This window comes from Balaenoptera acutorostrata, chromosome 9 (assembly GCF_949987535.1).
Source record: "Balaenoptera acutorostrata chromosome 9, mBalAcu1.1, whole genome shotgun sequence".
Taxonomy (NCBI): Eukaryota; Metazoa; Chordata; class Mammalia; order Artiodactyla; family Balaenopteridae; genus Balaenoptera; species Balaenoptera acutorostrata.
Genome location: NC_080072.1, coordinates 3,461,042 through 3,488,647, shown reverse-complemented (window position 1 = coordinate 3,488,647; position 27,606 = coordinate 3,461,042). Strand labels below are relative to the sequence as shown.

At 49.6% G+C, this 27,606-nt stretch overlaps 1 protein-coding gene across 7 annotated transcripts in view; it reads left to right on the top strand.

The window, feature by feature from the left end:
- Positions 1-27,606, top strand: part of PPFIA1 (PTPRF interacting protein alpha 1) — a 93,136-nt gene that overhangs the window by 28,437 nt on the left and 37,093 nt on the right. For 4 of the 7 annotated variants that reach the window (XM_057552335.1, XM_057552333.1, XM_057552339.1 and 1 more), the window contains exons 3-15: positions 9,086-9,187; positions 9,710-9,874; positions 10,309-10,383; positions 10,740-10,841; positions 11,064-11,285; positions 13,664-13,810; positions 15,216-15,350; positions 16,246-16,320; positions 16,704-16,787; positions 18,881-19,012; positions 20,215-20,277; positions 21,354-21,433; positions 25,119-25,254. In XM_057552335.1, coding sequence (XP_057408318.1) covers positions 9,086-9,187; positions 9,710-9,874; positions 10,309-10,383; positions 10,740-10,841; positions 11,064-11,285; positions 13,664-13,810; positions 15,216-15,350; positions 16,246-16,320; positions 16,704-16,787; positions 18,881-19,012; positions 20,215-20,277; positions 21,354-21,433; positions 25,119-25,254 — 1,518 coding nt within the window. The remainder of the gene's footprint in view (positions 1-9,085; positions 9,188-9,709; positions 9,875-10,308; positions 10,384-10,739; positions 10,842-11,063; positions 11,286-13,663; positions 13,811-15,215; positions 15,351-16,245; positions 16,321-16,703; positions 16,788-18,880; positions 19,013-20,214; positions 20,278-21,353; positions 21,434-25,118; positions 25,255-27,606) is intronic. The other 3 variants (XM_057552338.1, XM_057552337.1, XM_057552336.1) reach the window with 1 other exon arrangement.

Genomic DNA, 27,606 nt, shown 5'->3' with positions numbered 1-27,606 from the left:
CTGTTTTTTAAGAGTTTGTTACAGCTGAAAAGAAACATCTCTGTGGAAATATGGACTTTACGCTGTTCCTAATGATGGTTTAGACAGTCAAGGTCAGACAGGCAGTTTCTGGTCTCATACTTTGAAGACAGTTGCTTTATGATTCAGTAATGTCTTGGCACATGCATAGATCTATGAAATGAAATATTTGAAGATGAAAACTGCTTTATACTCTAGTAAGCATGAGTAGTGCTGAAAACCACATAACCGGCTTTATTGGGAAGTTTGAAACATTATATAAATATAAACTGGATGTTAACATACTTCATATTGTGTTCTCATTTTGTTATTTTCCAGTGTTTTAGAACTCAGAAGGTACTCACTCCTATTTGAATGAAGGATTTCTGCCCTTGATTTTTTTGCTTCATTGGTTTGATTCTACCTCAACCCCCAGGCTCAGTTTTTTAAATTTAATTAGAATGTTTTCGCCTGTGATATTTCACTAACATTATACACTTGTTTCTAAAACATATGAAATATGCATTCATACTTAATATTTCAGGTTGTTTTGAAATACACATGTGCATTTATTTTTCAGATTGTCTTGACTAATTGTAAGAAATGATGTGTGTTTAAATACTGAAATGCTAATAACAACCAGAAACATTTTCGTTTGCTCTTTAGCAGAAAGATAAAAATATGTGAAGCAAAACTTATAATTACTGTCCATGAGGAAATCCCAATTTTTGCCTAAAAGAAAATACATTCCAAAGAAGAAAGGAGTGATGGGTAAGGTAGCTGGATATTTAAGTTGGAATTTAGAAACAGAAATGGAACAATTCGCTCATTTACATTGTGAAGAAATATGTCTACTGCTTGGTATGCCCACAAACCAAAGTATAAATCCACATAAAAACTTGTGCAGGAATGTTCATAGTAGCGTTATTCATGATAGTTAGAAAGCACAAGCAACCCAAATGTCCATTAACCAGTGAATGGATAAACGAAATGTGCTACATCCACATAATGGAATTATTATTGAGGCACAAAAATGAATGAAGCACTGACACACACTGCAACATGGATGAACCTTGAAAACATTACACTGAGTGAAAGAATCCAGACACAAGAGGACAGATATTGTACAAGTCCATATGTGTGGAACATCCAGAATAGGCAAGTGCCTAGAGACAGAAAGCAGACTGGTGGCTGCCAGAGGTTGGAGGCAAGGGGTAACTCGGAGTGACTCCTAATGGGTCTGGGTTTCTTTGGGGCAGAGAGGCACGGCAGCCCAGGCGGAGGAGGCGGCGGCAGCGGCCAGTCTAGGAGATCCAAATGTGAGGTCGAATTAGCAGGCCCAGCAGTTGGCAAACATGGAGGAAAAGGAGGGAGGCCACGTGGTCTCCTCTACTCTGGGGGCCAGGAGGAAGATGATGAACTCCTGGAAGACAGCCGAGTGGAGGTGCATGGTGGGCAGTTGGACAGTGGCCCAGCGTGGGGGGTGGAAGCCTGACACAGGTCAGACAGACATGGTGTGTAGGGTGAACAGGGGACCTCGGGCAGAGCCCCAGGAGCACCAGCCGTTATGAGATGAGCAGAGAACAAGGGACCAGGACAAGGGGGAAGAAAGTGGGAAGGAGGGGTCAGATGCTCCCCCGTAGGACGGGTTAGGTGAGCCCTGAAGCTGGACTGGGTTCAGTGGAGACCAGGGTGGTGCTGGTGTGTCAGCCAGAGCTCGTTCAGTGAGGCTGGAGGCTGAGGCCGCCTCGCAGTGGTGAGTAGGAGAGCAGAAGAAAGAATTAGAGACTGAGATACGGTGACTTTGGGGGCAAGTATCTGGACAAGTTACGTCCACGTAGGCGGCCTGTATTCTGCTCGTGCCCTGTAGTTTTAACATTGTTTAGAAAGGAAAAAGGAAGTGAAGATTGGCCTTTTTTTTTTTTTTTAAATAAGTTGGGCTAATGATTTCATTCTTTTTATTTTAATTTTTAAATTTATTATTATTATTTTTTTGGCTGCACCACATGGCTTGTGGGATCTTAGTTCCCTGACCAGGGATTGAACCCAGGTCCCGGCAGTGAAAGCACTGAGTCCTAACCACTGGACTGTCAGGGAAGTCCCTGGTCTTTTTTTTTTTTTTTTTTAAAACAAAGCGAGTACGTACTTAATTGAAATAAAACAGGAATATAAGTTAAAAAGAAAGACTCATTTCCAGCCCACTTTCCCATCCATAGTGGATAATCTGCATTAGCAGTTTGGTGGGTGTCCATCCAAATTTTATATAAGAAATACAAGTTTGTGTTTGCTTTTAACCAAATTGAGATCGCATTGCAATACTGCTCTGCACCATGTTTTGTTAGGTTCACAGTATACAATCTCGATTGCTTAATTGCCAAATGCTAAGTATGAGCATAAATTTTGTCAGTATCTATTCTTAGAAACGAGAAAAAATAAATCAGATATATTGGGACTTTTGAACTGCTTATGCATTTTGCTCTGTTGCTTGCAAATAATCAGTGATTGAAAATCCAGTCCTTCTGCATTCACGGCTTTAAATATGGCTAGTGAGTTCATGACTCAGATTTTGCAAAGGTGTAAAGTTTGTCTTTTTTCCTTCTGAGTGTCCCTCTGTCCTTCTTCTCCCATCATTAGGTCGCAGTATAAATAGATAGTTATACATAACCTTTCCAAGCATATTTTAATCAACACATTAGAGTTTCAAATATGATTTGCTGATTCATTTTAATGTATAAACTTCTAATTTTCTTTCAGTTCAAAATTTGACATGCTTTTAAACCTAAGACTGTGGCAAATATCAGTAGCTTCTGTCAGAAGATAAACTAAGTCAGTTCTGCAAGTCAGTTTTTCAGGTGTTCATTTTGGTTTGCTAAAAATTAGACCCCATTTCCATTCTTTATTATACTTCGTATCCCTACAGTAAGAGGACATATACTTTTTGCCTCCAGCGAAGCTTTAGTCTTGTTTCAGCAGGTTAGCAAAAATAATGAAACGTAACTTAAAAATAAAACAGAGCTATTGGTGGAGATTATAGAGAATAGAAGATGTAGAACTGTAACACGGATGGTCAGGTAAAGAACACGGGAAGGGGGTCGGGACCACGTGAGGGTAGGAAGTGGCCAGACCCTGCTGCTTCCCACTTCCCTTGGTGTCTGGGAAGAGAGAATGGTCATCGCTTCTAGAACCAAATGTTGCATCTGATCCATAGGACTTACTTTTTTTTTTTTAATAAATTGATTTATTTTTATTTATTTATTTTTGGCTATGTTGAGTCTTCGTTGCTGCATGTGGGCTTTCTCTAGTTGCGGCAAGCGGGGGCTACTCTTCATTGCAGCGTGCGGGCTTCTCATTGCGGTGGCTTCTCTTGTTGTGGAGCACGGGCTTTAGGCGCGTGGGCTCAGTAGGTGTGGCTTGCGGGCTGTAGAATGCAGGCTCAGCAGTTGTGGCGCACGGGCTCAGTAGTTATAGCTCGAGGGCTCTAGAGCGCAGGCTCAGTAGGTGGCACACGGGCTTAGTTGCTCTGTGGCATGTGGGATCTTCCTGGAGCAGGGCTTGAACCCGTGTCCATTGGCAGGTGGATTCTTAACCACTGCACCACCAGGAAAGTCTCTTGATCATGGGCGTTGATCAGTCATGTCTGGTTCATGTAATCTGATCCTATTATCTAGATCCAGAAATGATAAGTATCGGCATTTTCAAACATTATGTGAAATCAAGTTCTTAAATTGATTTTAGTGGTTGAATGTTATTTTCCCTCGTCTCAGTCCTAGAAAATGTCAAATGGAAATACAAATCTGTATTGTGCAGACTTATATTTTAAACTGAAAATATTCCAGTGATTGTTGTATCTGTTCAGTTTCAAAGAATACTTCAAACTTTAATTACAGTAAATAGAATGTCACTTTTAACTGGCTTAACAGTACTTTTTAAACAAACATTTTTTTCTAAAGAGAAAAAAATTTAGATGCTGACAATTAGGTTCCTATCATGGTAATAGAGTAGATTGTTTATTGCACATATTTGGGATTTATTCAGGCTCTACTAGTTTTTTCTGCAATGATAATACAAACACAGTGCACATATGAACATGCTTTTGGAATCTTAAACTTTGGAATTTCCTGTCTAATGTTTATCTAAACTCCTAAGTTTAAATTTGCTTTGATACTTTTTCAGTTGAATTCTTTTGAGCAAAGAGAAAGGTTTTTCTTTAAGGAGTAAAAATAATTGTGAAGTTCTGTAAATTTGTTTTCTACCATATTCAAAGCAGTATATCATAGAATGGTTTTAGCTGTTGAATTTATTGTAAGAAACACTTACATTTAGCCAAAATGATGGGAATTAAATATTCTCTTAATAGGTGAATGAAGACAGTTTGGAGCTATTAGGAAAAACTTAAGGAAACTTTGTATGTAAAAGGCATAGGCTTGCTTCTGGTGATGAAAGAGTTAAAGGAAAAGTGAATATGGAAAAAGGCTTGCATATGGAAGTGGGGCTAGATGGTGGTCCCTTCTATTTCCAAGGTGGGTGAATCTGTGAATCACTAATTCCTCGTAGCCAGCGTGTATTGGAGTTTTCAAGCTCCTCCCACCCCCGCCCCCCCCACAGACTTGCAGTGTGCACTTGTTATGCCTTGATGCCATATTTCGTTTAAAGGCAGTGAAATGTATTCATGATAGATAGTAGGACTTTGAAAAATAAAACACCGAAATTCAACCCTCCTGGGGCCACAGGCTGCGACCCTACCACCTTGTTGTGGTTCTTCGCCCTTCCCACGTCTCCCCTGTCGTCTTTACCCACGGAAATTCCGTGGTCCATTATCATCACACTCACACACACACACACACACACACACACCACACCCTACCTCACCGTACTCGGAAACCTGCTCCCGTTAAGTCCGTTCCCCGTCCGTGGGTGTCGCTGGCAGCCTGCAGTGGACCCAGGTGCCCACGGTCATGGTACTGGTGTCCGACCCCCTCTCTGCTCAGTGGCTACTTGGTGCCCTCCCCTCCTCGCCTCCCCAGTGCACCGCATGCACCCGTCCACTCAATGCAAAGGCATCTGTTTTCTCAGAGAGATTGGAAGAAATTAGAAGAGGACTTGCAGAAATTCCTACCACACATCTCCCTGTGTGTCTGGATCTGTGCCTACGTATTCGACTGCCTTTCCCTTGACTGTGGGTGAGCTGGGCGCCCCGGGAAAGGCACCCTCTGCACGGGCCCAGCTGACTGATCTGCTCTCGGCTGCTCGGGTGGTGGCCATTGGCTCCCACCTCTCCCCTGGCTTCTGGCCGTCAGCGTGCGAGCCCCCGTCCCCTCCTGCAGCAGGGCTTTCTTGACCCCAGGTGTCCTTTAACCCCTGCCCTATTTCCCTTCTGCTCTGAACTCAGAGTCCCTCAGAAGAATGAGTGTGTGCTCACTGCCGTCCTCCTCCTCCTCCTCCTCCTCCTCCTCCTCCTCCTCCTCCTCCTCCTCATCCTCTGTTGCCCTCTGTCCAGCCAGGCTGTCGGCCCTGCCAGGGCTCCCGACCTGCTCTGGTCGTGGTCACCGCTGGCCTCCATTTCAGCAGACCCACCCACCAGGGGCCGGTCAGATGACTCCCGCTCCCAGCAGCTGCTGACCCTGGTGACCACTGCTTCCGGAGCACCGGACTCCGAGGTGTTCCCCTTCCCTCCTGGCCCTCCCCGGCCACCCTTGCTGACGCCTCTCGTTTCCCAGCCGTCCAGCGTTGGCTTCTCACAGGGCTCAAGCGTCATCTTTTATCGCCCACACTCAGTGCCTTGTTGGTCCGCGTAGAATGAGATCGCGCTCCCACCTCGGCCAGCATCCCCGCGAGGTCCAGACCAGGAAGTGCAGCTCCGCCTGAAAGCCTTAGAACGTCTCCCGTTAAGCTCGTCCGAAACTGGGCTTTTAGACCGCCCTTCAAAGCCTGCTCTTCCCGTAGACTTTCCCTTCTCAGAGAATGGGGCCTGCATCCTTCCCTCGCTCCTGCCAGAATCCTTGGAATCGTCCTGGACCCTTCTTTCTCTCCGACTTGTTGGATCTGTCAGCAAATCCTGCTGGCTCTACTCTCCAGCGCGCCCTGCCCCCCCGCCCCCCGCGGTGTGCTCACTCGCCTGGCCCTTCCTGCACTGTCCCTGCGCCAGGCTGCCTCCCCACATCCGGCCTCACCCTCTTACAGGCTCTTCTGCACACAGCATCCAGAGGACCCTTTGGAGCTGATGACGGCCACAGCAGGGGACACATGGGCTCCTTGCATTTCGCCCTGAGAATTCTTTTATGTTCTGCGTCTCTCTAGTCTTGGTCTCGGGTCAGACCCTCCCTTCTCCCCGGGGTTCTTGCTGTGGCCTCAGCTGGTTTCTCGCTCTTTTAACCTGCTCCAGCCCAGCTTCGGCCCTGCTCCCGGGGACTTTTGTTTACCCGGCAAACCCATTTTGAGCACATCCTTTGTGTCAGGCACTGCCTGGAACTTTGAACAGTTTTGCCCCTTCCCTGTTCAGGGCCCTCAAAGTCTGTACATAGACAGCTTCCAGAGCCTTCAGGATGAAGCACAGACGCCTTACGGGGTGCGCGGGACCTTCACAGTCTAGCCTCTGCCCACCTCCAGCCTCACCTTACTCCTGCCTGCGGATGCCCTTCTCCACCTCCAGTGCCTGTACTTTCGTGACGAGGCTCTTGCCAACTGGACAGCTGGGTCCTGCTTGCCATCCAGTGCAGGTGCCATCCCGGCAGCCAGCCTGTGGACACGTGTGCCCACCTCCCGTCCGAGGTGGCTTCCACTCTGCTCCACGGTGGCCTGGGGGACTCTCATGCAGAGCACGGACTGCACGGGGGTCGTTGCTCGCTTGCCTGTCTGTTCTGTAGGAGCGCCCGGGTGGCGGTCAGGCTCACCTCCTGGTGTTCAGCCAGACTAGGTGCGCAACCATTTCTCGGATGCATTGTGACTTCCAGTTAGGATGGCAGCATAAACTCATGCTTTGACATATCTCTTCTCCAGACCCAGCAGTGAAAAGATAAATTTAAACAGAGAAACATGAACCAGAAAATATGGCCAGGCCCCCAAAAGAGAAAAATACCCTTAAGGATAGAAACGGGATACTCAGTGTGGGGAGCTTGAGCTGGCTTGACGCCCTGGCCTGCGGTGCTCCAGGCCCTGAGCTGGTGGGGGCACAGGAGACGTGGCTCCCGTGGGTTACGGTGATAGGAACCAAAGCGTTGAGGCGAATTAGAACTAGATTCAGACTCACTTTCTGAAGCTGGGATTGGCCTCAGTGTATAGAGGCCAACTGCCCTCTATACATTGGGGCTTTATAGGAAGTTGTGGGCCCGGGGAGGGTAGAAAGCAATACCTGGAAGGCACGGCCCTGTCTGGTGGTTGATTCTCTAAGAGGATCTGCACTGTAATGGAAACAGGCGGCAGGGGCGCTCGGTCACCATGGAAACGTAGTTCTGGCCTGAGGCCTTGGGAGGCTCAGAGGGGCAACCACAGGACCCTAGGCTGGGTGGGGGGAGGTCGGCACCAACAACATCACCTCCTACTCGAGGGGAGCTGGAACCCAGGTCCCACAACACGAAGATCTCACACTGAGAGACCCTCCCAGAGCCAGCTCCTTACGCAGCCGTGCCTTTACTCCATCTGAGATTTGCGGATGGGGCCTGGCAAAACTGTCAAAGAAGTGTGCTTCAGGTGCTTCAAACCTGAGATAACATCCATGAAAAGCAACTAGAAATCATAAGACAAGAAGAGACAAAAATGAAACAAAAGCAGGAGGGCCTGGCCAAAAACCAATTTGAAATCTAGTCAGTGAAAAAAATGTTAGGACGATAAACTTTGGACTGGACATAATCAAAGACAGATTTAGTGAATTGGCATTTTCTTCATGAAACTGACTCAGATTGCAGTGCAAAGGGGGACGGTGTGATCAAAGAAAACTCCAGGGCCCTGAATTCAGACGAGCTTAGAGCCAGCCCTGCCTTTGACCCTCACGTGTAGTAACTGCCTCTCAGCCTAGGCTAGTCTGAGTCAGGCTTTCTCTAACCTGTAGCAGGAAGAGTGTTTCTCATACAGGATCTTAGTAATTAGAAGGAAACCTCTCCCTGATGTTAGGCATTAGATGATCTGACAGTCAGCTAGTTATTTACCAGAGGAATCAGCTATTCAGTATAATTAACATGGGCACATCTGAAAGAAATCTCAGAAACTCAGGAAGGGAAACGAGCTTGCTGGGAGGGCATGGAGAGGAGACATAGTCCACATGGCTGCCGCGCCCTCCCTGCTTCCCAGCCGTAAAGCCCAGTGCCGATGCTGCTGGCCAGGTCTCTGAAGATGTATCTTCAGAATCTTTGTCAGGTTTGAAGACACATTGGATTACTTCTCTCCAGCGTTACTGGGATGTCTTCGTGTTTGCAGGTCTGCGCTGAAGTACTGAAGTAAAGAGTTGTTCACATTCTGTAGCTGATTGATGCTCTCAGGAGCAGCCTTGTCTCCAGAGAGCACCCTTGTATACGTGTGTGTATGCGCGCGCACCTGTGTAGATTGTGGTAAAATATATATGACATAAATTTACCATTTTAACCAGTTTATTGACTGGCTGGATGACTTCAGTGGGGTCAGGCTAACAGACTGGCCTTGGGGTACTGTTAGCCTTTTTTCCGGGGGACACTCCAAAGCCTGGTGGCCTTCTAGACCTTTTTTCTTTACTCTCCCCAGTGGTTCTAGGTCACATGTCTGTGAGTCATTTAAAAATATCTTTATCCACTTTGGTATTAGGATTTATGTTCAGGAAAATATCTTGGACTTCCCTGGATCTTGAGAAGGCAGGCTTGGATTCCCTTCCCCGCCGTGTGTGTGCCAGGGTCAGGGGTGGAGGGGTGAAGGTTGGTCTGAGTTACGGTGTTCTGTGTGGTCTTGGGCTGGTCGGTGGACCCCTCGTTCTCTGGAGGGTCAGAGAGGTCCCGCTTATCTTAGGGCGGGAGTTGCCTTTGTGTGAAGCCTGGAGAGGCTTGACAGGAATTGGTCTTTAGAGACTCTCTCTCGCTCTCTTTTGTATTTATATTTATGTCTATTTACTTATTTAACTGTTTTCTAGGAGTTTGCAGCACTTACTAAAGAACTAAATGTATGCAGGGAACAGCTCCTTGAAAGAGAAGAAGAAATCGCTGAACTGAAAGCGGAAAGGAACAACACCAGGGTTAGTAGGGGATTCTCTGGGTTAACATTTGCCTCGGGGTCACGACTGGGCTCGTGTTGCTGTCTTTAAACTCAAAAGATGATCCACTCTGTCTGTTTTTAAACACATTTTCGACATTTTCCCACTGAGTGGACTGAGGTTGATCAGTTCAGGGTTCTCATACCTTGCTTGAAATTTATGATGAGAGTTAATGCAATTTTAATACATTCGAGGGGGAATTTCTCTAACTTTATTTATTTATTTATTATTTTTTGGCCACGCCGCATGGCAAGGGCGGTGGGGGTGGTCTTAGTTCCCTGAACAGGGATCGAACCCACGCTCCCTGCAGTGGAAGCGCCGAGTCCTAACCCCTGGACCACCAGGGAAGTTCTCTCTGACTTTAGACGGAACCGGAGGGATTTCAGACCTGTCTTCGCACAGTTTTGGCTTTAGTGTGAGATTGAAAGGAGTTATTTGCCCAAGATTCAAATATGAGATTGCAAGTGCTCCGTAAACCGTGCTCACCTTGGCCTTGCCGTGCAGCTGCTGCTGGAACACCTGGAGTGCCTGGTCTCGCGGCACGAGCGGTCCCTCAGGATGACGGTGGTGAAGCGGCAGGCGCAGTCCCCGGCAGGCGTGTCCAGCGAGGTGGAAGTGCTCAAAGCGCTCAAGTCCTTATTCGAGCACCACAAAGCCCTGGATGAGAAGGTACCGCCGCCACACGGCAGTTCCGGGTTTGTGCACGTGCTGCGCTATTTGGCGGACAACGCAGGTGTTTGTGCAACTTCAGTTGACTTTTGAGCTTCTTGAATTCTTGTAAACACAGTTTTTCTATAAGAAGCCAGAGTTCTGTATGGTTAAAAAGTATTAGTTGGCATAAATGTCTCAAGGTGTATTATATTCTGTGTATCAACTGGCTGTTAAGAATTGGGTAATAGAATTTATTTAGGGTGAAATTTTTTCTCAAACTTAAAGTTTAAAGCTATTAGCAAGCAGGTTTTCTTGACATTAAGATCAACGAAAGACATTAAAGGTATTCTATTATGTTGTATTACACTAACAGTCTATTAGGATAGCTATGCAGTAAGAATTAAATTAACATATATACACACACACACTAACTGAATCCCTTTTCTTTTCAGGTGAGAGAACGGTTACGAGTAGCACTTGAAAGGTGTAGTTTGTTAGAAGAAGAATTAGGTGCCACACATAAAGAGGTAAGCTTGATAAATCGTCATACAGTTTCAACTGAGGGTTCCTAATTCTTAATCCCTTCATTTTAAAAAAGTATGAAGATTGTAGTAGTAGATATCAGATGTTATTTATCTTTCTGATTGAGGACCAGCCCATCTGGGTCATTTTAATGATTAGTAAACTAGACTTTTATTTCAGAGTTGCAGAATCTCTTTTAAGTACCCATGTCTCCAGTAGAAGGTAAATTCTGACTTTAGTGACCTGGTTATATTCAGAATGGATAACATCACCATGTATTTTCTTTTCAGTTGTGTTTTTCCAAATGGAGTTTTGCTGCCTTTACTTATTTCTTTACTCTCATTCAATTTTTTGGTTTTAGCTAATGATTCTTAAAGAGCAGAATAACCAGAAAAAGACACTAACGGACGGGGTGCTTGACATAAACCACGAGCAGGAGAACACGCCGAGTGCGAACGGAAAGGCAAGTCCCTGGTCCCCTCGGTCTGGTTCTCGTCTCACCCGTCCAGTCTGTGCACGCGTGTTGGGAACCTGTCGCCAATGCACCGCTTCGGCCTGAGCGGCCGAGAGAGTCATGTGAACCCACAGCGTGCAGAAGGCAGCTTTGACCTTACCGATTTCCCAGAAGTGGTTTATTTCCTCCCTCATCAAACAAGGCTGTTTAAGGGTTCTTTCCCCCCATTAGAGATCTTCTGATGGTTCTCTAAGCCACGAGGAAGACCTGGCTAAAGTGATCGAGCTCCAGGAAATCATAGACAAGCAGTCAAGAGAGCAGAGCCAGATGAAGGAGCGCCTGGCCGCCCTGTCTAGTCACGTGACAGAGCTGGAGGAAGATCTGGACACGGCCAGAAAAGACCTCATCAAATCTGAGGAAATGAACACAAAATTGCAGCGAGATGTTCGTGAAGTGAGTGACAGTCGCCATGTCAGTGTTGTCATGGGGTTGGACGTGTGGGCTGTTCTGGTTTGATTGTCTCTTATTCTCCCAGTTACTTCAACCTTTGGATGACTGTATAAGTAAGAGCAAAACAGAACAGTGCCCTGAGACTTTGACTGGCTGCTTCCCTATTTCTGTGTCAAGGTCTTTAAAGGTAGGGGAGGCCTGGTCCAGCTGGTCCTTTGGCAGCAGAACGGACATGAAGCCGGCCCCTCCTACTGTGCTGCTGTGACTGTAATGCCCTGGGTGTGGACTCCTCATTTCTATAAGTTCTAGGCTGTCGAATGTATCCTGATAATGCTCAGATTTCCTTCTGATACACTTGAGCGAGTGCGGTTACATCTGTGGTGCTAGTTCTCTCGGAGAGACACGAGCATGGGCTGTGGGCTCTGCCAGGGCGGCATTATTGGCTGTGTTTCTAGTTTTCTGATGTTCCACTCCTTGAGGGGAATGTACGATATTGATATTGGTGGTCAGACAGAGTGGCATTTGTTCACACTTGGGTCATCAGGCTCATGCTGTAAAAAATAATGTAGAAATGTGTGCATTTCTGGCAGACGTTTCTGCATGTATCATGATTTATGAGAAACTAGCTAGCTGTCACTGTAAAGGCAAATGAACGCTGGGTGCTTCTCTGGCACCTCCTCCTGTTAGCGTAACCTCTCCTTTGTAAACAGACAGCTCCTACCCCCCCCCCACCCTGTGAGACCACCGCAGAGAGAACCCCTTTCACGTGTATGTAGAACAGGTGTACTTTCTGTTTAGTAGCTTGGTGTGAGTAATTTTATGTAAGAATTCAAAACAAATATTTGCATGTATTTATATAACCTATTTACATTATCCTTTGGCAACAGGAGGAGGTGAAGTGGCAGAGTTTAATATGCAGAGAATTTTGAAAAAAAATTTTTAAGACTTGCCACTTTTAATATTAAGACTTTGCTAATATTGGTTACTTAGTGAACAGGGAGGGACCTGAAGCGGATTTTTAGCTGGGGGACAGGAATTGCAGTAGCAGAAAGTTCAGGTCCTAGTTTCAGCGTTTGATACTATGTAATGTAATTTTGCTTTAGAAGAATTAGGCTTTAGAAGGCTGCTTCCAGTTGTATTAAACTTTTTTTGTTTGTTTGTTTTCAATTTTATTTATTTTTGGCTGCATTGGGTCTTCGTTGCGGGCTTTCTTTAGTTTTGGCGAGCGGGGGCTACTCTTGTTGCGGTGCATGGGCTTCTCATTGCGGTGGCTTCTCTTGTTGTGGAGCACGGGCTCTAGGTGTGCGGGCTTCAGTAGTTGTGGCACACAGGCTCAGTAGTTGTGGCTCGCAGGCTCTAGAGCGCAGGCTCAGTAGTTGTGGCATGCGGGCTCAGTAGTTGTGGCTCACAGGCTCTAGAGTGCAGGCTCAGTAATTGTGGCGCATGGGCTCAGTTGTGGCTTGCAGGCTCAGTAGTTGTGGCTCTCAGGCTCGGTAGTTGTGGTGCACGGGCTTAGTTGCTCCACGGCACGTGGGATCTTCCCGGACCAGGGATCAAACCCACGTCCCCTGCACTGGCAGGCAGAGTCCTAACCACTGGGCCACCAGGGAAGTCCCCAGTTGTATTAAACTTTGAGTTCTGTTTCCATTTGTTAATATTATTACTTTAATTCTGTGGTAATTGGATGAGATTTCATCCAACTTTTACCCAAGAAAATGAGACACATATCTCAATGTTGTATCTGTTGAGAGGCTGCTCCCAGTTGTGGGTACAGCCCACCTGTACCGTCAGCCAAACAGAGGTCCTGTCTTCCTGGCAGATACCTTCCCCTCCTGGAATTCTTGCAATAACAGGATATTTTATTATACTTTTTTTTTTTTTGGTAATACTATGTAGAAAAGGATGAGCTTGGTAAACTGAGTGGCCAGACATAGCATTAAGACAGATGAGTGCTGGAATTTCCCTGGTGGGCCAGTGGGTAAGGCTCCGTGCTCCCAATTCAGGGGGCCCGGGTTCGATCCCTGGTCAGGGAACTAGATCCCGCACACCGCAACTAAGAGTTCACATGCCGCAACAAAGATCCTGCATTTCGCAACTTAAACCCAGCGCAGTCAAAATAAATAAATAAATAAATATTAAAATAAAAAAATAAAAAAGACAGATGAGTGCTAATTACTTGGTGAATATTTATGATATTTGAGGTAGGTGCGTTTTCATTCACATCGGAGAAAACTGGCATGTCTATCAATTTAATTTTGAGGACAGTAATTTTATATTTGATTTGAAACTTAGGATTCAGCCCAGTTTGTTCTCTCTCTGAGTGCACCCGTGTGTTACGTATTGGTTACTTCCCTTCTCTCCCTCTGAAATGCCCGATGTAGGCCATGGCCCAGAAGGAAGACATGGAAGAGAGAGTCACTACTCTAGAGAAACGCTACCTCGCAGCACAGCGTGAAGCCACCTCTGTGCACGACCTCAACGATAAACTGGAAAATGAAATTGCAAATAAGGAGTCTATGCATCGACAGGTAGTGGTTTTTATCGAATTTTGCCTGGCTTTTATTAATTAATTACTAATGAAGGGGGGAAGACCTTTTCCTGTGACTTCCATGTTGGAAATCAAGTCCCAGCGTAAAGTTTTTATGATCTTAGAATATTATGTTCAGAAGTGTGGTGTACATTGTAAATCAACTGTACTAGAATAAAGTAAATTGTTAAAAAATTGTGGGTGACTGCAATTTACAGGTTTTCTTTTTTTAGGATTTGGTTTAACCATTTTGTGGAGCTACACTCCTGACTCTTTTGTTGCTTGTTAGCATTTTTACCAAAAGAGCAGAGAGTGGCAAAGAACTTCAAGGCAGCTGGCTGCCTGTTGGTAACTGGGGTCGGTGGGGTAAATGGCAGATTGAGAGACGCAGTCTGAGTGGTGAGGTTTGTGCCTCCTGTGCTCTGGGTAACCTCACTTGCTCCTGTTTCTGTGTGGTCTCAGATAACCAAGAGTTAACCAGGGAACCAAACCTGGCTTCTGAAAAACAAAGTGAGTTTGTCTGGTGTGTTATGAAGTGCATCATTGGCCCCAAAATAAAAATAAACTACTAGAAAGCCATTAAAATTTACGGTGTGGAATGCTAATTAAGAGCATTAAAATGTTCAAATTAATGACTTTAAAAGGCAGATCAGAAAATACTACGTACCATGTGCTGTTATTTTCTGAGGGTTTTAAAGCATAATCTATTGTTTGTATATGTACATAGAGATACATGCACACAGAAAACAGAAGAAAGCTGCATGGAAACAAGTGTTAACCTCTCAGGAACTGAGCTTATAGATGTTTTAACATTTTCCCTTTTTTAAAGAAAGAAAAATCTGTCTAAATTTTCTACATTGAAAATTTTTCAGAGTAAGAGGATTTTCTAGAAGAATGACCGTACGTTTACAAAGCTAAAACTGAGCCAGTATTCCCTTAGGCGCACTCTTAGCAGGTCTGGGTTTCAAAGGAGATGAAAGCTGTGTTTTGGCTTACATGCCCGTGGCAGCCTGTTGTCAGTAGGGTTCCCTTCAAATGATGATTCTGACGATGTTCTAAGAAGGGTTAGTACTGAACCCTTCTTTCCTTAACTTGTCAGTAAGAATAAATAAGCTCCTACAGAAAATGGGTTTGCTTTAACGTATAGGAACTTGTGTGTGTGCGTGTGTGTGTTTTAAGACTTCTTTGGAGGTATTTAGGAAGAGCAAATACTTTGGCAAGAGGTGTTTTGCACATTGAAATCAAGCCCAAGAAAGTGGGTGTGCGCTCTTCACAGAAAGAAAATATTCACTGTGAAGCAGCTGCCAAAACAGCTGTGCTTCCATCAGAACTAATTTAGTAGACTATTAAAAATGGAAATGGCTGAGCCATTTGCCCCGTTTTGACGCTTTGCTCTCCCTTTGTAGACGGAGGATAAGAACCGCCAGTTGCAAGAACGCCTGGAGCTGGCTGAGCAGAAGCTGCAGCAGACCCTGCGGAGAGCGGAGACGCTCCCCGAGGTGGAGGCAGAGCTGGCCCAGCGGGTGGCCGCGCTCTCCAAGGTGCTGCCCTGGGTCTCCTCGCGGGCCAGACGCCAGAGTTTGGCCTTGAGGATGATTTGTTCACGCTCCTTATCGTTGTGGTCTTGTCAGGGCACCTAAATCCACCAAGCAGCTCAGACTTGTTTTCAGTGCTGTGCTGTTTGAGACTGGAACAATTTTGAATGTCAGACGTTATCCCTGCTTTTGTGTCATCCCTACATTATTTTCCCTCCAGTTTTGTCAGATGTGTTTTGTGTGTCCCCAGGGTGCTTCAGCTCAGAGTCACTGCTGCTTGGAGCTACTTAAGTCAGCAACTCCAAGGTTAGGATAGAAGCTTTGTGTAAGAGCAGGATAGTTTTTCTCAGACATAGGAAAACCCCATTCTCTTTTGAAGACCGCCAAAGTAACTTTGTAATAAACAAGTTTTTGAGTCTTTATTCATTCGCTGGTTCAACAAATCATGGTGGGGCATGTGCAAGACCCGGTCCCTGCCCTCACGGTCCTCACCGTCCCCGGAGAGCCGGCAGATGAGAGGCGGTGTCCGGGTGATGCAGCGGCGGTGGGGGCGGCTCGTCCACACGGGGGGAGGAGGCGCACGACCAGCCAACGGCCCGGCCTTTAAGGCACGGTCCTGCACTGCCATTAGGCACTGGCCAGGCACAGAGGCGCGGGCCCTGGCCTGTGCTGGTGCATCCGTCAGGAGCTTTGTGTTGCCTGCCTGGAGCTCAGTGAGCTGCTGAGGGGGCCGGGCAGACCCGGGGTGGGCAGATGGCGTCAGGTGCTCGCAGACCTTCCTTAGAGCGAGTTCATTGCTGACAGCTGTAACAGAAGCGCTCTTTTTCCTTCGTGATCTGCATTTAAAGTCTCGGTTTCTTTTCTCCCCTGTCATCTCTCCTGTCCCTGGTCGGCCTTGTAGTCTGACCTTTTGTCTTCTGGAAACTCTGCCACTAAGGAAGCTAAACTGTTCGAACTTACTTCCCAGCTTAGGAAGGTAGAACGTGTACATGGCTCTTACTGTGCTTGCCGCTTCCTGCTTCCCATGCTGACTCACCCAAAGCAGTCTGAGGCTGGGGCGGAAACACAGCCCACGGGTGTGGGACCTGGGGTGGGGGGAGCACGTCTTCTCTCACAAGTCGATCGCCAGCGCCAGTCACGCCCCGGTCACCTGCCCGAGAGGGTGGATTGCCTCGCAGTGTCACGCATGAGGCCATGCAGGAAGTGTGAGCAGACGCCAGCGCGCGCCTTCCACGGAGCACGGGGCGCGGGGCACGGAGTCCCGCAGAGCGCGCCCTGCTTGCTGCTGCTGCGGTCGTCCGCACATGTTGCCAGGAAGGGGCAGCTGTGAGCTGAACTGACCCCATTCTTTGCTGACAGGCCGAAGAGAGACACGGCGACACCGAGGAGAGGCTGCGCCAGATGGAGGCACGGTTGGAGGAGAAGCACCAGGAGCTGCAGCGGGTACGTGTCCGGGCGGAGAGGCCGCGCGCCGTGCCGGGACCCGGGGGACGTGGGGGACGCGGCTCGAGCAGCGCACGGCGCCCCCTTTCTCTGCTGCTCCCCGCCCCCCTACCTGCCGAGCGTATTCAGCGCGTGGCCTCATCTGCGCGCTGTCTGCTGATTGGTGCACCCGCCACGTGGTTGCCCGCAGGCGGTGTGTCGGGGGGCGGGGGCTGCCTGCCGCTCGGACCAGCCTGGTGTGGGAGCGGCTCCAGGTACAGGTGGGACCTTACAGGCCCCCCTCCAACAAGCCTGAGGTGCCAGCCCGGGGTGCCCATGGAATTTAAGGCACAGCGTCCTAGGGGTTGGGTCTGCTTGCCTGGGGTGTGGCACTGGAGTCCCAGATTCAGGTCACGGGCCTGATCTCTGTCCTGAATCCCAAAGTATTGTTCCAGACACAAAGGTAGACGTAGGGATGGCCGTTCCTGAGCAGGAGGAGACCCGTAGTTGAGCTGGGATAAAAAGGAGCATCAGGAAAGTGTGGTGGTGGAGGCTCACGTCAGCTGAGTCCTGAGAGAGTTTTCCTGGAAGAGTTGGTCACACGGCGAGATGGGACATCCAGGAAATAGAGCGAGTGGTGGCCCCAGATCCAGGCGTGCGACATCAATATTGTCACCAACAGGAAGTGGCGTTCCTGGGCCTGGACTGCAGAGCATCAAACGTGAGCTTCCAGGAAGGAAAGCGTCTGTCTCCCATCAAGAGATCCGCATGCCAGGCGCCCCTGCCCCCGACACAGGCACACGCCCTCCCCTCTTAGGCAGAGAGAATTCGACTCTCACCGCTTGAGGGGTGCACTTCATTATTTCCAGAACTCGTTGAGCTAGGGATGCTGTTTATGACTAAGGCAATTCAAAGCAAACTTTTAAGTGGTTTTGCTTTAAAAATATTTGAGGGACTTCCCTGGTGGCGCAGTGGTTAAGAACCCACCTGCCAGTGCAGGTGACACGGGTTCGAGCCCTGGTCTGGGAAGATCCCACGTGCCGCGGAGCAACTAAGCCCTTGTGCCACAACTACTGAGCCCGTGTGCCACAACCACTGAAGCCTGTGCTCCGCAACAAGAGGAGCCACCGCAGTGAGAAGCCCGCGCTTCGCAACCAAGAGGAGCCCCCACTCGCCGCAGCTAGAGAAAGCCCACATGCAGCAACAAAGACCCAACGCAGCCAAAAATAAATAAATAAATTAATTAATTAATTTAAAAAAAATTTGAATGCTGACAGCCTTATCGTACAGTGAGCTGGGTCTCTTCTAGATGATGGTGGTTGCTGTGTTTTGGGCGTGGTTCTGAGCGCTTTGTACTTAGTGCTTCCAACAACCTAGGAGAAAAGGGAGACCCGCCGAGGGGACCTGCCCTGACGTGTGCTGCCTGTCAGCACTCTCTGTCCCCTCCCCTTTTCTTCTGTGTTCGTTCAGGGTGTAGGGTGAAAATAAGCTTTTGAAACCATGAAGTTGATGCTAGTTTTATAAAACACAGACTTACCAATTTTATTACATTTAAAAATTACTTGCGGTAATTATTTCTAGTTTTTTAGTATAAATTATCATTACAAAGAACTCAGGTGATGTTAAAGAGTATAAAGAAAAACAGGTGAAAGTCTATCTCCACTGGTTTTTTTCCCAAAATGAAATTTTTTACCTTTTGCTTTATAAGTTGAATTCATTTTACCCCCTTAATCCAGATTCAAGCTTCTGTTTACATGCTGGGAAGTTCCCCCTCCAGTGTGTGTGTAAGCTGATCCCCTTTAAAATATGCTTGTTTTCTGCATGTAAATCTGCTCCCTGAGTCCATCTGACAGCTAATGGCTGGTGACACTAATGAGGCCCCCTGGGTGCTGTGTCGAACAGAAGCGGTGGGAGGGACCTTCCTCTGCACCTGCAGTCAACTCTGGTGACCGAGTGGGTTCTGGTGACGGTGCCGAGTCCACGGGAGACGGCGGTGGGGGGCGCAGCCCGGGGAGCCAGGGCACAGGCCGGCCACGTCGTCGCTCCTCGGCGCTTTTAAAACAATGACCATACTTGTTCTTGAAGTTTATAAGTTTTTGTTTTTCCTGTTTCAGGCAAGGCAGAGAGAAAAAATGAATGAAGAACACAATAAGCGTTTATCAGACACCGTTGACAAGCTTCTTTCAGAATCTAACGAGAGGCTTCAGCTTCATCTTAAAGAGCGAATGGCAGCTCTGGAAGATAAGGTGTGCTAGCACAACGTCCCTGAAGGCCCCTTTGCAAAAGGGGCGCCAGTGGTTATGTCCTTGCCCAGGCTGTGCGTATGGGAAATTGCCTATCATTCTTACTCTCCAGAACAAGAGTTGGAGAACTGTTTCCATAGAGGGCCAACCACGTAGTAAATATCGTAGGCGTTCACTCATTGTGAGTAATTGAGTAGAAGAAGTTCATGCTGATCAATTAAGTAGCATGAAAGCAGCCACAGGCAATCCGTAAAGGAATGGACGTGGTTGTGTGCCACTAAAACTTAGAGGAGTCGGCAGTGAGCCGGATCTGGCTGACGGGCCGAGTTTATCAGCCCCTGCGCCAGAATTTTCTAGGTCCACCCTCACCCCTTCATTGCTTTTGCATTAGAAGTTTATTTCTGTCTCTTGTGTGTGATGTAATTTAACCATCTAAAAACAAGCGTTCTCATATTCCAACTCCAGCCTTCTCTCTTTTCATTTGGTTTGGAAAATGTCTAAGCCCGGGCTCTTGCTACTCTCATCATGGAACTACTTTAGCTGTAACCAGAGTAAAGGAGTAGCCGAGAATCTATGTCAGAGAAGCTCTGATGGGCGACACTTTGGTTCAGGTTTGATAAAAAACCTGTCCCGACTGCACCAGTGCCCTAAAGATGAGGCCCAAGAATCTTCCTGAGATTGGCAGCTGGGGTGATGCTTGTTTGGGAGAGACCAGTGATTACTACTAATTTATGTGGCACATTTTATTTTACACAAAACCCATGATGAAATGCATTACTAGAGACCACATAGGGCAGTTACCTCACTTCCTCCCTGATCTGCGGGCCGGCCCTAAGGTAGGAATATTTTTGTCTCAGATTTGAATTTTGCATGTGAAACTTGTGCCGGTTTCCCGAGTGACCACTGAACTGCAAAAGCTGAAAGCCGGTATAAACCAGTTTAACTTACCCTAGGAACTTGACCTCCTTATATCTAGAAAATCAGTCAGTGAAGAAGGAAATTTTATATGTACAAGTTATTATCAAAAGTTGTCATCTGGCCTCGTGGCTGGCATTTTACTCTGGGAGCGTGATCTGCCCATTAGTACGTTCACGTGGCCCATTCCTTCCCGCGGTGCTTTACTGTTTGAAACAGCTGTAGCCATCATATAGTACATGGAACATTTTTAAGAATTAACACTAAAAGGTTATTTATATCTTTTTCAGAATTCCCTCCTACGCGAAGTTGAAAATGCAAAAAAGCAATTAGAAGAAATGCAACATGATAAGGTGCTTCAATCTCTAGACTGTTTAGAAATCTGTTAAGAGATGAATTGAGCTGGGTTCGTTGTTATTATAATTACTACAGCTGTTCAGCAGAAGTTGAGTTACACTTTCTTTATGGCTGGTCCGCTGCTATAACATATATCGCACTCCTGGATTTGTATGTGGAACGCGTTTGCATTTTAGATGGATTTAGAGTCCAGCGGGTGCATGTGGTTCAGAATTCTGAGTCCTTTCTGGGTTCACTTGAAAGCTGAAACAAAGCAGGAGCCTTTCATGTGGAACAGTGCCGTCCATCAGAAAGATAATAAGAGCTACATATGTAATCTAAAATTTCCTAGTAGCCACGTTTAAAACAGTAGAAAGAAACAGGTGAAGTTAATTTTATTGTATGTTACCTAATGTAGTCAGAATGTTATCGTATAATTGCTCTAAAAACGAATGAGCTACTTTACGTTCTTCTGTCCCCCTTGAGTCTTTGAAACCTGCGGTGTGGTTTCTGGCCACAGCTCTTGGCGCTTTGGGGTGGCCCATCTCAGGCGTGCTCAGTAGCCACGTGAGGCGAGTGGCAGCTGTGGCCCACAGCGCAGGGCAGGAAGGCTGTCCATTGACTCAGAAACTCTGGCAGTCTGCCTTGTTGCTTTGCCCTGTGAGGAAGTGACGTTGGGAGTAGAGATGGCACGTGAGTGGATGTGAGCTTGGTGTAGACAGCTAAAAGCAATGCAGAGGAGCGAGTGCGATGGAGAGTGAATCCTGCGTGTGTGTCCCCCACCCCTGCCCCAAGTTCAGCTTCTCTCAGAATTCATTATTGTTAATGGCTTGGTGTTTCTCTTCTGAGAGCTTTTCTATGACCAAGATGTAACTTTTTGTTCACTACGGTTTATAAAGTTAATACTGGTCTGAGCGTTTATGTTTGCTATAGGACTCTTGGAGAAAATTTTCTCAGAATTAAAATGTTTGGAATTTATAACTGCTAATGTAACCTGTTATGGTTTTGTTCAGCATTTGAGCACATTTTGATGCAAGTCATTTTATATCCTGAAAGCAGTAGGTGCAGTGTTATGTCATTTGCTGTTTTGTAGGATCAGCTCGTAGTAACCCTGGAAGCCTTGAGAGCGGAACTGGACCAGACGGGGCTGAGAGGGGCTCCCCTACACCACGGGTAGGACGTTCCCCAGGTCACAGCTCTGCTCAGCACTGTCGTGTGTATACAGGGGCATGTCATGGCTGTGTGGACAGTATAACTGGGTGGATATAGCTCTTGGTCGCGCCTCAAGGAGCCTGTAGCTTAGTGGCAGGCTAGATGGAAGAGTAAAACATCATTCCTAAGGTTAGAATTCGGTACCTAGGAGAGTGGCAGTCACATTACTGACAAGACTCAAAACCACAGGAGGGGGTTGGTGGCTCATTAATATTTGGGTGTATTCATCTGAGGGAGCTGACAGACTGTGACACTGATGTTTCTTCAGAATTGCAGAAGGTTAACGACTTGTAGTCATTTTAAAATTTATTGAGACATGACGTGGCGTTGGCTGCCGTGGGAGGAATCACCTGGCTTGTGAATGAGTTGAGCAAATTACTCAGCATCCTGATTTTTTTCTTACTTGTCATTATAGGGGCAATACTTCTTATTAAGCTATTTAAATTTTTCTTTGCTTTCTTTGTGGAAAATGGTCATCAAGTGAGAGTTAAACTTTAGCAAAAGTTATTGAAGAGCTTAACTGGTGACATTCATTCATCTGTAGGAAAGAGACTCCTGCTTGAATCGTGATTTAGGAGACAGTTTGGAGCCTATACAAATATTTCTGCATTTGCAAACGTAGGGGACCGTCAGGGTCTAGGGTCCCTGCTGAACCTCCTTCTAGAAAAAAAGAGAAATCAAGGAAGATAGAGGCAGAGCCAGAAACTTTCCCTGTCTCCAAAACCACCGGGGGGTAGAATTTCAAGGAGAGTGCGTGTGCTTACAGACGGAGGGGTGGAGGGGTGGAGGAAGACCGGGACGGCGGCATCGCTGGACTTGCTGGCTAAGGGCCTCTAGGGTGAGGTCAGAGGTGGAGGCAGACCCCTGCTCACGGGGTAGATGAGGCGAGTGTGAGGAGGACCGTGCGGGTACCTGGAGGAGGAGGAGGTGGACACAGCCTGTTACTCTTTTGGAACTTTGAGTAATGAAGGGGGCGCAGGTGCTAGAACCGAAGGGCTGGCACAGTTGCGGGGGTTTTCAATGGAGAAGCCTTGGGCATGGTCACCAGAGCCATGTGTGACAGTGCAAGTGAAGGACGAGGAAGCAGCTCTTGCTGTGATGGTGCAGGGGGGTGGAGGGGGGGCTCTGTGCTCTGATGGTGCAGGGGGGCGGGAGGGGACTCTGTGCTCTGATGGCGCAGGGGGGTGGAGGGGAGAGGCTCTGTGCTCTGATGGAGCAGGGGGGTGGAGGGGAGAGGCTCTGTGCTCTGATGGAGCAGGGGGGTGGAGGGGGGGCTCTGTGCTCTGATGGTGCAGGGGGGCGGGGGGGCTCTGTGCTCTGATGGCGCAGGGGGGCTCTGTGCTCTGATGGCGCAGGGGGGTGGAGGGGGGGGCTCTGTGCTCTGATGGCGCAGGGGGGCGGGGGGGGGGCTCTGTGCTCTGATGGTGCAGGGGGTGGGGGGGGCTCTGTGCTCTGATGGTGCAGGGGGGTGGAGGGGGGGGGCTCTGTGCTCTGATGGGGCAGGGGGGTGGAGGGGGGGGGCTCTGTGCTCTGATGGGGCAGGGGGGTGGAGGGGGGGGCTCTGCGCTCTGATGGAGCAGGGGGGTGGAGGGGGGGCTCTGTGCTCTGATGGAGCAGGGGGGTGGAGGGGGGGGCTCTGTGCTCTGATGGAGCAGGGGGGTGGAGGGGGGGCTCTGTGCTCTGATGGCGCAGGGGGGTGGAGGGGGGTGCTCTGTGCTCTGATGGAGCAGGGGGGTGGAGGGGGGGGGCTCTGTGCTCTGATGGAGCAGGGGGGTGGAGGGGGGGGCTCTGTGCTCTGATGGCGCAGGGGGGTGGAGGGGGGGGCTCTGTGCTCTGATGGAGCAGGGGGGTGGAGGGGGGGGGCTCTGTGCTCTGATGGAGCAGGGGGGTGGAGGGGGGGGCTCTGTGCTCTGATGGGGCAGGGGGGTGGAGGGGGGGCTCTGTGCTCTGATGGTGCAGGGGGGTGGAGGGGGGGCTCTGTGCTCTGATGGTGCAGGGGGGTGGAGGGGGGGCTCTGTGCTCTGATGGAGCAGGGGGGTGGAGGGGGGGCTCTGTGCTCTGATGGAGCAGGGGGGTGGAGGGGGGGCTCTGTGCTCTGATGGTGCAGCAGGGGCTGTAGGCAGACTGTGCTCTGAAGACAGTGGGCTGGAGGGGCTGGGTACTGCGGGGGGGGGATGTTTCAAGGAGGCAGCTCTAGAGGTGTAACGTCAAGTGGCTTAGCAGAGTGGTGGTCGGGAGCTGTAGAAATGGGAAAAGACAGATCACAGCAGGTGGGGAGTGGGGCCTCGGGGTGCGGAGGGAGGACTGAAAAGATGGCTCGTAGGAAGGGCAGGCTCGGCTTGTTTGTCAGGACTTCACAGTGAAATCGGTCACCTTGTGTCTGAGATCTTCTGGGAGGAAAGCCAGCCTCGGTTGATGAGTGGGGGAGAAAGATGGTGGGTGGGCTCCGTAAGGAGACTGGGAAATGACTGCTGCGGGGCGACAGAACCCGGGGGCGTTTGTGGACTTAAGAGGATCCGCCTGCCGCCAAAAGCATGTGTAGGATTTTGTGTCGTAGCTTCCACCCGATTTCGAAGTGTGCTGTGGCCCGCAAGCAGTTGGGTAGAAGTGCTGAGAAAGAAGGAGCAGCTTCCTTAGGAATGAGGCCAGAGGGGGTGGGAGAGACAGTTGCGGTTCAAGGGAGATTCCAGACTTTGATCTCCTGCAAACAAGGGATAAATCCTACGCAACACTTGAAGACGTTTCTTTTAAAAATGTCGAGCAGTGCGTGCACCAGAGGAGGCTGAGCTAGCACGTGGTCCTGGCCCGCTCTGCAGGGGGTGTGAGGAGCGCTTACTCTCCTCAGGGGAATGGGGTCAGTTTCCCGGATTTCAGGACTCCTGCAAATGAAGGCGCCACCCTTCTTCCCAGAGACAAGGGCCGAGCAGCTCCTGGGCTGGGCCCGCGGTGCAGGTGGGCCCACGGTCAAGGCTGGGCCGCGCCTCCGCTGACCGGGGTGTCTCCTGACACCCACGCCAGGTTTCTGTCGTCATGCTCAGGGCCCCAACCACCTGTTCTGGGACGTCTTTAGCCTAGAGTCTTGATCGTTAATCTAATTACACCCAGGACTCTGCTTTCGATTCGGAAACACCAGTCCATCTAAGTTCTAAGCCGTGGTTCAGAGGGGTTTCTGCTGCTGGTTTGTCTGAGGCGCTGTGAGCGGTATAGACGGTGTTCCAGGTAGAGGAGTGTTTGTGATTGATGGGCTTCACACTGGGGATCTTGGCCCAAACAGGAAAGGAGAGAACAGCTGAAGGCCACAGGGGAGGTGTGGATGTCAAGGAAGAAGCAGAGCAGGTGCCGGGCCCAACACCTTGACCTGAGGGCGGGTTCCCAGGTGGACCACAGACCCCTGTACACCACAGACAGCTGGATTCCGTCGCTGTCACCTGCATGTCCTTGTGTCTGCACTGGTTTTCCTGGATGTGGAAGTTTTCCAGCTGGTGGGGCAGGCGGTGGGTTGCTGTTGGAGCGGGAGAGCGGTGCCCTCCTGGGTGACCTTTTCCTGTGACATCACTTATTTTCCAAGTTGACAGGTTCTGGCTCGGCCAACAAAGTGAGGTCACTTTTCTCCTAATAATGACCTTTTTCTTCCCCCGTGTTTCAGCCGACCCCACTTGGGCAGCGTCCCAGATTTCAGGTTCCCCGTGGCAGACGGGCCCTCGGACTCCTTCAGCAGCAGTGCGGTGTTGCGACGCCCCCAGAAAGGCCGGCTGGCAGCGCTGCGCGACGAGCCTTCCAAGGCAAGGGCCCCCGCCCCCGCCCCACCCCCTATCCCGGGGCCTGCGCTCTGTGAGATACTTGCCTCCTCACCCTATGGTTCCGAGACTGTTTTGAAACAAAGCTTGATGGGTCGCTTTCTCTCGTCCCCTCCCCCCTTTTTCCTTTTACTGGCTAAGAGTTTACTTCTAAGGCAAGCTTTTTTTTTTTTTTTTTAAAGAACAAATTTTGATAACGTGCCCTGCTGTAAGGCACAGCGCAGCGCTGATTAGCACAGGTTTGAGGTCGTCCTTGAGAGTAAACGAGTACAAATATTCATCGTCTTGTAGTGAGAAGAATTCTCATTTGGAAGTTCGACTGCCTTCATGTTTTTGTCCGTTTCACGGCATATATTTTTTATATACGTCTCTGTATTTTGAGCTCCCATATTCAGTGAGCAGCTAGTTTGGGCCAGGCATCCTCAGACCTAGGGCTCCAGCAGAGAATTAAAAACAGACAAAATGCCTGCACACACACCGCCCCCCCCCAACATGCACACCCTAGTGAGAAGAGAGAGGCAGCAGTGAATGGAAAGTAAAATAAAATATACTGTGTGTATTCTTTATCTGCTGCTACATAGCCAATCACTGCAAAGCTTAGTGGCTTCACAGTGAACATTTAATAGTCCACAGTTCGTGTGCATGTGGGAGCATCTTAGCGGGATGGGCCCGGCTCAGGGCCTCCTGAGGTCGCCGCCACCGGAAGGCTCCCTCGGGGCTGGGTGGCACGCTTTCAGACTCCCTCACCTGGCTGTTGGCGAGAGGGCCCCGGTCCGTGCCGTGTGGACCTCTTCATGGGGCTGGCTTTCCTCAGAACTCCCTCTGCGAGAGCGCGGGGGAGAGGCCTTGCATGCCGCAGTCTCGGTAGCTGCACACCTTTGCCTCCACTGCGTTCTGATCATTGAGTGAGCTGCATTCTGATCCTGCCCTCCCTCACGGGGTCGGGGAAGAATTGCCCTCTGCCTCTTGAAGGGAGGAGGCTTAAAGAATTCATGGACGTGTTTTTCAGTCACCACAGCCTGTCAGATGGTAATAAGCAGGGAAAGGAAACCAAGGGTACCCGAGTTGCCAAACAAGGAGGGGAATCATAATTTTTAAACAGGGTGGCCAGTGAGGGTCTCCAGGAGGGTGGCGTTCGAGCAAAGACCTGAAGAAGGGAGGGGAAGTAGCCACTCGGAGGTAACAGTCGTGCCAGCAAGACAGGCCGGTGCACTGGATGTAGGCTACGGGGGCGGGGGCGGTCCTGAGCAGCTCAAGGCTGGGGTCTGTTTCCTGCTGTGAGGAAGATAGCCGGGTCGGGGGAGGCTGGGATCTGGGCCTCGGTCCTGTTCAGGTGGACAGGCCCAGCACATGTCCAAGGGGATGTGTCAGGTCGGCAGCTGGGTGTTCCAGCCTGGACCCGGGAGAGCTCTCAACCCGAGGTAGACTTGGGGTCATGGGCGTACAGGTGGTATTTAAAGGCATGAGCCAGATAAGAGTCACCCGGTGGGTGCCTATGGAGCGAGAGATGAGGTCCAAGGATAGAGCCGTGGGGCACCCCAGATTCCGAGGTTGGGAGGTTGAGAAGGGGCGGCAGGAGGGTGAGGAGTAGCCCGGGAGGGCAGGGCCCGGTGAGCCCGACGCTCCGATGCTCTGCTGGGGCAGCGTGGGGGAGGGGACTTAGTCCTGCGGGCTCCATGGAGCCCCTGGAGCCCCACCTGCTCGCAGAGAGTGGGAGACGGAGGAGGGAAGGGGCGGAGTAGAGGCTGCCCTGGGGAGCTTTCAGGGAAACGCAGTGGTTGCTGGAAGGAGCCGTGGAGGGAGAGTTCTGTGGTTCCTGTTGTGTGCTTTTAAGGGAGAGGAGGGAGTGGACTTCCTGAGGCTGTTGGGAATGAGCCCCTAGGACGTGGATTAGCCACAGGGAAGGAGGCGTGATGGCAGGTGATCCTGGACCAGCTGGAGGGGGTGGCCCGGCCCTGGGCAGGGTCAGGGAGGAAGACGGAGTGCGTGGGCACAGACAGGCCCCAGGGGCAGGGGGCCGGGAGCCTGCGTCTAGAGGCTGCCCCGCGGTTACTCTGAGGTCGTGTCTGGGAAACGGGAGGCAGGACCCTGGGCTGAGTGTGGAGGTGGGGATGGGGGGCGGGAGGAGGTTTGGGGAGGGAAGGGATGTGAGACGGCCCCAGAGGAGAGGCAGCACAGAGCCCCAGCGAGCACGCTGCTTCCATGCATGTTCTGATGACAGCGTCACCCTCTCCGTGCACAGAGGTGCCCTTGCAGCGGGAGTTGCGGCTCCTTAGGAAAGCCCCGCTGCAGCTCCCTGCGCCCTGGGGGCTGTCGGGGGCCGGCTCTGCCGTCGCC